The sequence below is a fragment of the Sardina pilchardus genome, chromosome 3 (genome assembly GCF_963854185.1).
Source record: "Sardina pilchardus chromosome 3, fSarPil1.1, whole genome shotgun sequence".
NCBI classification, from domain to species: domain Eukaryota; kingdom Metazoa; phylum Chordata; class Actinopteri; order Clupeiformes; family Clupeidae; genus Sardina; species Sardina pilchardus.
The window spans coordinates 33,005,994-33,019,888 of NC_084996.1; the positions used below are offsets into that span (position 1 = coordinate 33,005,994).

General features: G+C 44.6%; 1 protein-coding gene across 4 annotated transcripts in view; it reads right to left on the reverse strand.

Moving 5' to 3' along the window:
- Positions 1–593: 593 nt before the first annotated feature.
- Positions 594–13,895, reverse strand: part of sdk1a (sidekick cell adhesion molecule 1a) — a 229,814-nt gene continuing 216,512 nt past the window's right edge. For 2 of the 4 annotated variants that reach the window (XM_062532947.1, XM_062532945.1), the window contains 6 exons: positions 13,498–13,623; positions 12,773–12,937; positions 9,397–9,534; positions 3,304–3,424; positions 2,507–2,636; positions 594–2,275 (listed from right to left, as the gene is read on the reverse strand). In XM_062532947.1, the coding sequence (XP_062388931.1) occupies positions 2,003–2,275; positions 2,507–2,636; positions 3,304–3,424; positions 9,397–9,534; positions 12,773–12,937; positions 13,498–13,623 (953 nt within the window). In that variant the 3' untranslated portion in view covers positions 594–2,002. Of the gene's footprint in view, positions 2,276–2,506; positions 2,637–3,303; positions 3,428–9,396; positions 9,535–12,772; positions 12,938–13,497; positions 13,624–13,895 lie in introns of all 4 variants that reach the window. The other 2 variants (XM_062532946.1, XM_062532948.1) reach the window with 1 other exon arrangement.

Below are 13,895 nucleotides of genomic sequence, written 5' to 3' on the forward strand. Positions count from 1 at the left end.
TATTTCACTTTTATGAATGTCTTGCTATAGAAGCTGGCTGGAGGTCACATTGTAATCAGATGACATATATCCTAAAACCCAGCCAGCGATACAATGGTGCATATCAATTTATAGCCAAGATGAATTATCCACAGCTGTTAATGCACCTATGATATTGTTTACACCTCCAGCATCATGCTGTGGAGTTTTGAACAGTCTGTGACATAAGCTTGTGTGAAAGAATAGGGATTCCAACCCTACGTTTTTTTTTTTTTTTAAATCACGGGAATTGGAAAGGGATGACTACCGGGGGCAAAGACAAGTTCAGGAAATATCTGAATGAAGAAGGCCTTTACACAAAGGAGGTCACATGATCTGATGAGCAGCACAATGCCATTTCTCTACGTTATCTCTAAGTATGTGACAAATAAAATGTGTGATCCCTGATGATCTGGGGCCATCATATGCATGTTAACTTTTGATAGTATGTAAATAGGCTATTTTCAGCTACATTTAAAAATTCGACCCATCTGTCCGACTCCACCGTCTCAGACAGTAAACTTTGAAGGAGGCACACAACTCATTTCTGAAAATGTCAGTTTCAGACACATAAATGTGAACAGCAAACATTTAATTCCTCTCAAAAGGTGGGAAATTATTTTACTGTATGAAAATTCATTAACATACACTCATGGTGAAACAGAGATGATGCGATTCATGGCCGATAGAAGAATAGTTTTCTGTACAGTGTTTGGCATTGAGGGTAAAGCTGCAGAAACCAAATCCAACAGAAAATTACAGTGAATCTACAGCACTTTTCAAAAAACACTTAAAAATCCAGAGCAAATATTTTTTGAAATCTCACAGTCTGAGCACAAAACATAACACAGCTAGGTCGGAACTAAACAATGCCTGTCAGTTAAAATAAGCAGTGGGGATTTTGTTAAGCAAATCATGCTAAATGTATGTCTCTTCCTCTTATAGTGATGCCCATACGGCTTAGAAGTGCAGATGATGTGTGCAAAGGCAATCGATTTCCTTCCTCCCACAAACACTGATTGGGATTTTACTACATTCATACTTTTGAGAGAGGAACAACACAAAAGAAACATCTCAAAAGTTTTCTGTTGTAGTTCAAGTCAAATGTGAAGTTGTGATGCAGGAAGGAGGATTCTTAGCGGTGTGAAAACACTGCTGTGTGAGGACACTGGAGAGGGAAGCTTTTCTTTGGATACTGGCTCTGGTGAACGAGCACACACAGCAGAGACAGGACTACTCAGCTCTTCATATTCAAATAAAGTCCTAAAGAACTTTACAACTGAGCAAAGGTGACATTGTGTATAGTATGATGTCTGACATACATAATTCAGCAGTCATTTGTGGTGTGGTGTTATTCCATGAAAGGAATGGTCTTGGAATGATTTATTTGAGACAAGCACAAGAGAATGTTCTCCCATAGATGCATTACTCTTTACTGTTTTGACCTGCCATACCATTATGATACCCTGCATTTAACACCCATCTTAAAACATAGATTTTAAGTCAGGGTTGCACACACAGACTAATGTGCACAAATCATGACTCCATTCTCCACACACACACACACACATACACACACAAAATTAAACATGATCATACACTTCCAAATGTAGTGATTATCTCAGGTGCTTTTGCAGACAAGTTTTTTTTTTCTGTGAACAATTTTTTTAAATTCATTATTTTTCTCTTCTTTTTAAACTGACACGATCACTGATCAGCATGAAAGTACATTAAAAAAACAAAAAACAAATGACCAGTCATAAATATCTTATATAGTGCTCGAAGTGAAATGTCAAATGTCTGTGAGTTTCTCTCCGCTCGTGGCATGTGGTCCTTGCTTGCTCTCCTCCCATCCTGCCTCTTCTCCTTCCTTGTACTGTGCCATCCCACCAGCTAGTAGAGCTTGAGCCAAGAGCCAGAGGGAGCAGACCCACCTCATTTTTTCCCATTTGTAAAGTCCTGTGAGCCCCCCGCCCCATGGCCGTCACACAAAGGACGAGAAACCCGTGACGGGAGTCCGTGAGCCTGTGGCGGGCTGTCCTGCGGGGGTGTACACCCCCCCCACGCTGTGCTGGGTGACCACAGTCTGGTAGTAGGAGTCGGTGTCGCCGCTGGCACACTCCTCGTAGGCGCAGGCCAGCGTCTGCTTGAGGCCTTTCTGCTGCCGCTTCCACGAGTTGAAATAGGACGGGTCGCTCATGTAGTGGTTCACAAACGAGTGTTTGACCTGGTCCTCCTCACACTCACTCTCTGAAGCCTTGGAGAAAGAGGAGGAGGGGGCAGAGAGAGGGCACACAGAGAGAAAGAATTGTGTTACTCAAATCCTGTGACAGATTATTTGTTTCACAATCGTTAATCACTACATGCCACTAGAACAAATCCCGGGATAGAGAGTGTTTTCGCTGGAGATAAGATCTCCATCTGGTCCCTCACTTGCTTGACAGGTTGAGCTGGTGTTGCAGGGTGAGCGGTTGCAAGGTGTGTTTACCTCTGACTCCGAGACCTCGGTAGGCCTCTCCGTGAGGGCCGTGCTCTCAGTGGCCACGCCGCCATTGTAGTTGTTGCAGATGTCCTCGTCTGAGTAGCGGAGGCCGGCGGGGTTTGGCCGTGGAGGAGATCTGGGGAGTGGGAACAGAGTGGCCAGGTCAGAGAGACCAAGACAAATGGTTGGCTGGGGGTTGATTTCCCACAACTGAGTGTCTTCAGCATTTAGCCAGGCAGAGCAAAGCACCTGCTGGTGTGGCTTCCTTGCTGCCATGATTGCATCAGCTCTTTTGTGCTGTACTCTGTGAGGGGTATTGTGTTTCATTGAGCACAAGTGCCAGAGTCCATTTCTTAAGAGCTCTTATGGGATCGGAGGTTTTGTTCTGCTGAATTGAGTTTATGCACAAAAAAGGAGGATTCATGTACACATATCAATAGTGCTGCACTGAATTACAGGAACATTGGTGTCTGGTGTGCAGAACGTCAAGTCTACTGCCTTCAAATTCCCCTCCAACCTCAAAACACCATTAATGTAGCCATTAATGTCAGCAAGCTTGTAAATGCTGTGTAAGCCATATGATGAATACGTAGGAATAACATGCACAGCCGAAACACATTACGAGCAATTATATTGTTAAACAAAATTGTCTTACTGAATTATGTTAAAGAGGTGTTATTTAAATTGAAAAGATGTTGACAGAAGGCCTGCATTAATTAATGAACACATATCAATTGTCACCTTTATTTTGATGTATAAATAGTGATAACACAGGGCTCTCTTTTTATAGCACTCTGTCTCACCTAGTCCCATTCTTGCGCAGGAAGGTGCTCTTGACATGCAGAGGTCGGCTGTTGAGCTCCAGTGCTGTAAATCCTCCGTTGTCTAGGGTGACAGACTCCTCTACTGTGGACACGGCTTTGCCTGCTGGGAGGTGAAGGTGCGATGAGCATCATTACCACATGGCAGGACACACAGAGAGGACACATGTCCACAGCGTGCTACTGTCTAAGCCATGGAGTCATGGAAACATAAACTGAATAAATCAAAGAATGTTATTTATATAAATTGTTATGGCAGTTCAGCAGTTTGCACACACACCACGATTATGACAAGGGACACAAGCTGTGTTTGGTCGGCACTGCTTCAGTTCTACATCCATCCAAACAAACTCATTTAGTCTCTCTAATGTCGACATTTCAAACAGAGAAACAGACGCTGTGCATGTCAGAGGTAAATTGGTATTCTGGTTGACAGTGTCACACACGCTGGCTCAAGCATGGGTAACATAAATGGAGTTCCACGCAAAAGTAACAATAAATGATATTTATTAAGTAATAATAGAAAGTCAGTATGATGAAGCTATAAAAAGTATAATGTAGTGCATAAGTGTCTAGGGGTATTATAAGTACAATGTATCACAGACTCAAACTACAACATAATAGAACGACGGTCGGGAGGAGAGGGAGTCCCCCCGCATCATGGGAAGTGGCCATTTTATCCACTGGCCCACATCAGGCCCAAATCTCTCACACCTGTGCGCTGACACGTCTACCGCCCCCTGCTGGAACAATGAAACACATAGAAAGATAATAGAAGAATGGGCGGGGTGCGGGTCTGACCATGACAGGGTCGTGACACCCCCCCTCTTAAAACAGACGATCCACCTTGGTGGGAAGTCTGCACCAAGAGTAAACATTCAAACCATTTTAAGCTATAACATTTTTAAAAACCTTTGGGCATAGACAACAATAGAAAATCCACCACCACCAACACCCATAACCCAACCAGACTTTAGAAACCCATCCACCACCAGTCTTTATCAGCCTACTGCCCTCGACTTCCCCAAACCTCCCAGTCTCAGCACAACCAGCAATCTCCGGCGCCTGGAAAAAGCAAATTTAAGGATAGACTGGACAGGAGACAGGAGAAACACAAAGACAGGAGACAGAACAAGACATGGCAATCATTTAGGCTCAGTAGTCTTCCAAGTCATGGGACAGGGCATCAGCCATGGCATTATCCGTACAGCCGATGTGACGAATACCTATGAGCATGATTCAACGAATATTTAAGTTCTGTATCTAAACACTTCTGCTTTTGTGGAGCAACTCGAAAAACCCGTTGACAAATGGGCAGTGTACCGCCAACCTCAATATTATGTTGATCAGAACACAGGCAACTAAAAGACAGAATCAAAGACTGCAACTCTTCATATTGACGGGACAAACGATTTAAAAGACAGTCCAAATGTTCAAGAGTCGCCGAACTTTTCAGCCGTGACTGTAACAATGTGTCGTCTGGACCAATCACATCGCCGTCTGCTGCCACCAGTTGAGACGTAACGGGCCCACACTCGACTACAGCCAAAGCAGCAGATCTTACTTTATCGCCACTGGAAACAGTTTCACTACTAGCTTGAGAACAGTCTGACTTAGGCAAATTTATGTGACGTAACTGCATTGCTCTTCTGTCGGGCGTTTCCACCAGATAGTCACGTTCTGTCACCTGACGCACAACAGGTCCAACAAACTTCGCGCAGAAAGGCGACCCAGGCATCGGCAGCAAAACCACAGACTGATTGGGTTCTCTCGCAATCTGACAGAGATTACATGTTCTCACAAACTTGGCCACATCACATTTTACTTTCGGCCAATAAAAATGCTCTAACAACCGACAGTATGTTTTGCGGACACCAAAGTGCCCGGACTCACCACCATGTACAGTCTGCATAGCTAACTCACGATGTTCCTTTGGCATAACCACCTGCAACACCGGTTTCTGGACATCAGAATCAGACGGCAGCCACTTACGTACCAATAACCCATCCACAGTAAAATAGCCACTCCTTGCGCTTCTCACATCACCCTCAGACAATGATGTATTGAGTAGCTCAATTAACTCCTCATCCTTTCTCTGTGCTGCAATTAAATCAACACGAGACAGAGAGGACGGTAACACAGGTAACATTGGACAAGCACGAACATCTACAGACTGATCATCTTCTGCGCGACTCGTCGCCCGAGTTAGCGCACCATCTGGGAACTCAGTCGCACATACATCAGATGCAATAGGTAGAACAGGCTCGGTTTTCACGACAGGAGGTGGTAGCACACCCGGCCAAACACATCCACCAGCAATATTGTTCCCAATGATCACATCCACCTTTGGCACAGGCAGTGAGGGACGAACAGCCATGACAAACTCTCCTTGCACCAAATCAGAATTTAACTCCACTCTATGGAGAGGAGCGGAGATCGTCTGCATCTCAAAGCCCCGGATCAGGACGCAACTCCCAGTGTCAGATGTTTTATTAAATGGCAAAACTGACTGAACAATAAAGCTCTCGCTAGCTCCTGTGTCACGCAACACTCTTACGGGCACTTTTACAGAACTGCCGACTAAGGACACATAGCCTCTTGTAATGAACGGACCATAGCTCTCACTAGCACATTCATCAAAACTATTACGTCCTTTCTGCGGCTCCTCCTTGGAAGGACGAGCGCTCTCACCACCCAACCCCTCCGTGGAGGTACCACAACTCTGAGTCCTAACCGTAGAGGAGACAGTCCGGCCAGACCATGCCACCAAACTCACCCCAACCTTTTCCGAAACAGACTTAGAATTCCTATTCCGGTGTCGATCATGCAATACGGGACACTCGTTTTTCCAATGACCCTCGCCCATGCAATAATGACAATTTCCCTCATCAATTTTATTTCGTGCACCATAATCTGGTCTAGGGCCACTAGTAAAACGTCTGGGCCGAAAATCATCACGGCTAAAACTGTGAGGTGCTTGATCTCTCGGATTAGGTTTGTGAGTCAATACAAACTGATCTGCAAGCACTGCAGCTTCTGCAGCAGTTTTAACTTTATGTTCATTTATGTAAGTTTCAAGTCGATCTGGAATAATATTTTTAAATTGTTCCAACACCACCAAATCAGTGAGACTCTCATATGTGTTAACTCCTTCGGCCGCGCACCAACGAAAGAACACCTGGTTTAATTCACGAGCAAGTTCAGTGTGTGTTTGCCTGTCCCCTTTCCGCCAATTCCTAAAACGCTGCCTGTATGCCTCCGGAATGAGCTCATAAGCCTTCAAAATTGCGTCTTTCACAGCCTTATAGCTTTTACGCTCCTCAGAACTAAGGGCTACAAAAGCATCCTGGGCCCGACCCGTTATCACTGCCTGCAATAACAAGGTGCATTCCTCATCTCTCCAACCTCGATCATCCGCTATATTTTCGAACAATGAAAAGAAGACATCGGGGTCACGTTCGTTAAATTTAGGCAAAAATCGGATCATATGCGACAGTTTTAACTCTGGGTTTGGCTGAGGTGTAGGCCCAACTCTATCCGGAACACCACCAGGAATTTTGCCCTCTTCAATGAGCTTAAACCTCTCTCGCTCTAGCTCATTTTCTCTCTCAGTCTGTCGCTCACGCACCTTCAGCTTTTCGTACTCAAGCAATCTCTCCTGCTCTCTCTCTATCGCTGCCAATTTATCACGTTTCATCTCTAACTCCAGTATAGCCTTTTGCTCCTCAAAAGTCATATGAACACCTCTAGGAGTAGATGCGTCTTTTGGAACCACTGGATCTGCTTCTACATCTAAAGAAAGAACCTCCATTTCTACCAATCTTGTTGAAACCACTTGTTTTATCTCTTCTTTCCTTGCCGATTTCGAAAGATTTAACTGAAATTGGTAATGCTGCGCGACTTGTCGCAGTTGATCCTTCTTAAGACTATTTAAACCCTCTTCCGATGGGGAAGCAAAAAAGTCACTGAGATTTTCCATTAATTAGGCCTACTAATCATTTACCAAAATTCCATGCTACAAAAACAGCCACCAAAACTACGTTGTCTATTTAGAATGCCTCTCTCATTCCAAGCCCAATCACTCAAAACCAACTCATGCGCGTCTTTTACTCACAATGAAACCCAGCGTCAGAGAACACCGGAGAAATAAACTGGCCACTAACAGGAGCTGCCCCAGTATCTAACTACGAAAAAGACAACCCTGCATATTTCCATAGCCTATGTCTTCAGCGTGCCCTCCTGCGATTAGACTGCTAGCCAGTCTCCCCACGTTCGACACGCCAATTTAAACTAAACAATTTAACTCAAAACAACAAACGTTTAGGCGGTCTCACCTAACACCAGGGGTTCATGTAGCTCAAACTTACCCTATTTATCTTCTCCAGGTCTCAAACGCCAAGCACATGTGAAAAACGCTGCATGCAAAAAGGTAGACCTGCATCTAGGCACAGGACGCCGCGGAACTCCCTCTCACCGTCAAAGCCAACCGGAAACCGCAAATCAATTAACCCAAACAATTACAATTAGGCCTAAGCAAACAGAGTGGAACTCCCGGAAAAGCACGTTCGTACCAAAATAGCTACCGAACCGAATTAATCCCGGACGAGATCCCCACATGTCACACACGCTGGCTCAAGCATGGGTAACATAAATGGAGTTCCACGCAAAAGTAACAATAAATGATATTTATTAAGTAATAATAGAAAGTCAGTATGATGAAGCTATAAAAAGTATAATGTAGTGCATAAGTGTCTAGGGGTATTATAAGTACAATGTATCACAGACTCAAACTACAACATAATAGAACGACGGTCGGGAGGAGAGGGAGTCCCCCCGCATCATGGGAAGTGGCCATTTTATCCACTGGCCCACATCAGGCCCAAATCTCTCACACCTGTGCGCTGACACGTCTACCGCCCCCTGCTGGAACAATGAAACACATAGAAAGATAATAGAAGAATGGGCGGGGTGCGGGTCTGACCATGACAGGGTCGTGACAACAGCCAGTTGAGTGGTGTAGCCAGCTGGAGGAGGATCGTCAGGAGCCACTTCAGACTGGATGCTGACCAGGAAACCAATTTCTCCCCAACCCTAGGAGCTTTAGGCTGGAGGACCCCCCACATTCCATAGCCCACTTTTAAAAAATACTTTGACATAGTTTGTTTCTAGAGATTAAGAGATTATTGAGCAACGGTGCAATATTGATAGATGAACCAAAGAGTAGATCAACAACTCAAAACCAGGAAACCCTAATACAGTATCAGTGCCCCTCACGTGTTCATGTACTGTAGGTGCATCAGTGAAGACACTCAGTAGCAGCAATTTTGAATGGCTATGAACCTATCCAAGGTGTGTGTGAGAGTGGGGGTATATGGGAGTGAATGGGTGAGAGTCTGAGTGTAAGGCCAAGTCCACGTGTACCCAAAATGATCTTTTCCCCCCTGTCTGCCCTGGCATTGTTTCAAGAATATTTGCGTCCAAACGGATCCATCTCAACATGACTCAACACGCTACTTCATATTCCAGTCCAATAGGTGACCCTGTTTCAGTTGCAGAAATTCACCAAAACCGACGAGGACATAAAGCTTGAGCGCTGTATACTAATAGACAGTAGAATAAACACAAGAAGAAGAAGAAAAAGATGGCTGGTGCAAGGAAACCAGTCGTTTGTGTGGGCTGACAGTGAAGTGGAACTGCTGCTGCGACTCATACTGGACTACAAGGCGAATAAACTACAAGAACATGTTAACTGGGAGTCCTGCTGAGGGGTGTGATGACATCATCGTTACGCAAGTATGCGGCTTCTCCGTCCAAACGAATACACAAGGGCGGCGTTTTCAAATTTTTTTCACCCCGGGACCAGGTTTAAAAAAAGTGCGTCTTCAGGCAATGCGTTTACAGGATTCGTTTGGAAGATCGGCCAAAATGATGCAAAACGTCTGCGTTTAAACCCAAAAGCGTCTCCGTGTGGATGGCCCTTACTGTTTGTGAGAGTGTGAGTGAGTGTGACAGTGAATGTGTGTGTGTATGAGAGTGCTTGTGAGAGTGAGTTTGGGCGCAGCCTCAGTTCCTCACCTGTGCCACAGCTCTTGTATCTCTTGCTCTGGCCGTGGAAGAGCAGCCCAAACACCACGATGAGCAGCAGGATCAGGCCGCTGAGGGCCAGGATGATCAGGAACCACCACTCCTCATAGAACGGGCTCTCCAGCTGGGCTACAGGGGGCAGAGGAGAGAGTCACAAATCATTCACTATTTCATTCATTCATTCATCCAGCCATCCATCCACCTGTCCATCTATGCATTCATTCATTCATTCATTCAAGTCATTACAGAAGTTCTAAGATGCCTGTGAAACTTGAAAGGAACGTGTCCTATATTTTACTATTTATTCTTCCAAGAGACAAATAAGAGAACAATAATACTATACCGGTATTATTGTTTGGATATTTTGAAAAGTAACTGTGTGTGTGTGTGTGTGTGTGTGTGTGTGTGTGCGCAATGCAATGTTGCAGTAAAATTCTTCAACCCTTGAAAACACATGCTAGTAAAAGTCACCAGCCATCTGCTTGTCTCTGCGTTCAGAATCCTTGACATGGGCCTTTTGCTTTGGGCCCTTGGGAGATCATGCTGTAGAAACACATTAGTGTCTCACTGACTACTGAATCCAAACAAAATGAGGATAAAGCCAGCATTTGCAAGTCAAAAGACAGTAGCGTCAGTATATCAATCTGATTTTGACATCTGCACTTCCATCAAACAGACAACAGCCCAGTTGTGCCAAACAAACAGTGCTCAGATATGTACGGGGATGACAGCTGGCTGGCTGACTGACACTCAAAGACAGTGGCAGAAGCTCACTGAGAAGCTGAGGTTGTGACACCTGTCTATAGAGTTTCTTCTATTTGAACTGGTGACACTGGCAAACACCTGCAAACAAACAAACAAACAAAGTATCCAAAAAAGTCTGAATGGTCAACTATTATATGGCCTATGGTGTCCAGTGCAGACGGCCACATGTCACCAACACCAGTGAAGAAAAACACACCGCTAGAGCCAGAGATATGCATACTGAGACATGACTCGATTTGATCAGCTGGAGGATTGCTGGATGATGTTAACTATGCTGAGAGGCCCAAGAGAAGAGGAGAAAGTATGCGTGAGATCAGAGTAGAGTGAAGTCTTAGAGCTGGCCCACAGTCCAGGCCATGTGCCTCCTCCATGTTTCCACACACAGGATATAGTTACGTAACTGATGGAGCTCATCTGCACACCCAAGCCAATTTAGATTAGGCCTTTTTAGCCTTTAATGGGCACAACAGTGCAGCGTGGACAGGAAACGAGTGGGAGAGAGAGAGATAGGAAAGGGCTCTGAATGAGTGACCTCAGGCTGGATTTGAACCTGGGTCCATGTGCTGCTGGACATACTTTATTGCTTGACATTTTATTGCTTGGTGGATTTTAAGAGCAACTAGAGCACACTAGGCTTTGAATTCTCATCAAGATCAACACTCAGTATTGTAAACCACTTCCGACCTGTCACTGAATTACTTGATCCTCTCTGAGAGTCTCTAGAGTCAGTAGAGGGAAGGCTTTGTCAGACTTCACATTTTTACCTTCACATTTGCACCTTTGCCACAGAGGCACATCATTTATGAGCAACACTGGATAAAGAGGGTCAAAGGTCATGCGTATGTCAGTCACACACATACAGTACACACACAGGTGAGGAAAAACAAGGCAATTCTGGATTAATGATCAGCTACAGTAGTCCCAAAAGCACACCTATTCACTGAGCCCTTTGGCCTCCAACCCTCCTTCCCTACCCCTCCATTTGTGTGTGACCTGGGGTAGGCAATATTTATATCTTACAAATTACAAATTATTATTATTATTATTATTATTATATAAATACAAATAAACCAATATAAGGTGGGGCTACAACCCACCATCCTGATTACAACTCAAAAGAGAAGATCATCTCCAATGATGTCATTGTCTTATCCTACAGTAAACTTTGCCTGGCCTCAGAGTTCTCCATTGCAGTGTGCAATAAAATTACGCAGTACAATGCAATAAAATGTGACCTAATCTGCCAACTGAGTCACACGCTGCACATTCCAATTTTGAAGTGCATTGCCTCAAAAATATTCTTTATTATTAGGTTATGTTACATTAATAATAATCACACACAAATAAACACACACACACACACACATACACATACACATAAACATACAAACATACTGTACTGTACATCCACACAATGCTCATATAACCACACACACACAAGCACGCATACGCACGGGTACACACACACACACACACAGACACATATTTTGTACCGCCAAGCTGCCATAGTTCAAAATGTTGTATCTTGACAACAATTGTAAAGGTCATTGTGTCCTCTGTCCATTGATAGCAACATCTTAGTTTTGAATTTTGGGTCATTGTAACTCAACAAATACATTAAACACACTGATCAGTGTATTTAATGCTATCATAGAGCTCAACAGGCCCGCCCCTCCTCTGAGAGAGCTTAGTTTCATTTCTCCAATTGACGTCTGGAAATATTATCTGTATATAAAGACCATACCTTAGGCTAACCAGCTACGACGAGACTCATATATATATATACAACACATCATTTTGAGCAAAAAAGCCAGAAAAATTATTATTTTTAAAAGGTACAAGACTATGTACATATCTTAAATTCTGAGTTACAGTGAAGAACTACTAACCTATGAGCCATTTCAAATGTACAGTAGCCTTTTCATTACGAACATTTGCAGCGTAATAATAATTGAACATGCTTCTATTTTAATCTGAGACAAGAAGATGATTAACTTCAAACTTTCCATTGAGTAAATACAACTTCAAAGATGAGAAAACTGTCTTTATCTGACAGCCACATATCGGTTCTGATAGCCCTGTAGCCCGAGTAACAAGACGACAGGCGCAGAAAAAGTGAAATAAACTAAGAACTATTCTACTGTAACATACTATTCAATTCTTTACATCAGTATTCTACATAAAAATCCACCCTGGTGCTTTCTACACATAGGGTTAGAACCAGTTTTATGGCACAGGATGTATCATGAGCTGGTAAGAGGGGATCTGTCATTTGATAGATGCAGACTAGAAGCAGAGCCTAGGCAGTGGCCAGCTGTGCCCATCAGTGGCCATTAGAAATAAGTAAAAGCTACTGAGGAAGACATTTATGACTCTGATTACAGCACTACAACTACAACAAACTGACTGACCGTCCCTGTAGCTCCAAAATGATGTTTAGGGTGTGGTGTGTTGCCGTTATCTCTGAGGAAATGCGGGAGAAAACAGAGAGAGAGAGAGAAAGAGAGAGAGATAGGTGTGTAGAGTGAGAGGAAGAGAAAGAGAGAGCACTAGAGAACTGAAGAGTGGGACATGGGGAGCAACAATATAGAACTGCAATTACCTGACATGGCAGCAGAGGGCACACTCGGCTCACCGTAGCCGAACTGGTTGATGGCGAGCACCCGGAACTGGTAGCTGACCCCCTGGCGCAGGCGATCCAGACTGATGACATGCGATGTGCTGCTGGGGGGCAGGTGCCTCACAAACGTGTCCCACAAGCCCTCATCTGACAGGTGTGGGAGATAAGAGGAGGAGGAGGAAGAATGCAGAAATAAGGAGCCAAGGCAAGACAGGGTCACATGGTCAGAGATGACAATGTATTTCTGTATTGGCTTGCTCCACAATTGGCATTTGGGGATTGGCAATCAGATCCCACAGCCCAATGCAATCCATAATCAGATGTTCTTGGCAGGAGGAGACCATTGGCGCTGGCCTGCAGCCGTGTGGTATGGGCAGCCAATGACCAGACGAGACTAGACCAGACTCTGGTGCTGGCTTTACCCAGCGTGGGACTGGGCTAACAGAGGCCCAAGCTCACACTGTGAGTGACCCCTATGACTAAATGTGCACTCAGGTTTACAGCTACTGAAGTTTTTTTTTATGTTTAACCCATTTATTGTAAGGTGTTGTTTCCAAGACGACGAGTAAGTCCTGGTTAGTTTGCTGCCCCATGTATACCAATTTCAGAGCACTGCAGCTGCATGATTCTACCCTCTGGGTCAGCACCTGTGTTGATATTGAAAATAAAACACATCCCCAAGCTATGGCAGCGCAGAAAGGTCATACCTGAAGGCCGAGCCTCGATCACATAACCAGTGAGCTGCCCAGAACCCAAGTCTCCTGGCGTCCAGTGGAGAGTGAGGGCAGAGGTGGACTTGGTGATGGACATCTCCACCGGAGACCCTGGTGATCCTGAGCACAAGCACAGACAGAGAAGATGTGAAGCTGTGGGGTGGAGGGAAGGATGCAGCATACATATCAGGTCCCATCATCTCCGCTCCTGTGGCACTGCTGAAACTGGCGCATGGGGTAGGAGACCACACTAACGCTAGCTCGCTATCTGATTCTGCACAAGCTGTGAAACTAGACTTGGGAAAGAGGCGCCTAACTGATGAAATCAGCATCCTCTACATGTGAGCATGGCGAGAGCTGAAACTATCTGTGATATTACATCAGCCGCCCTC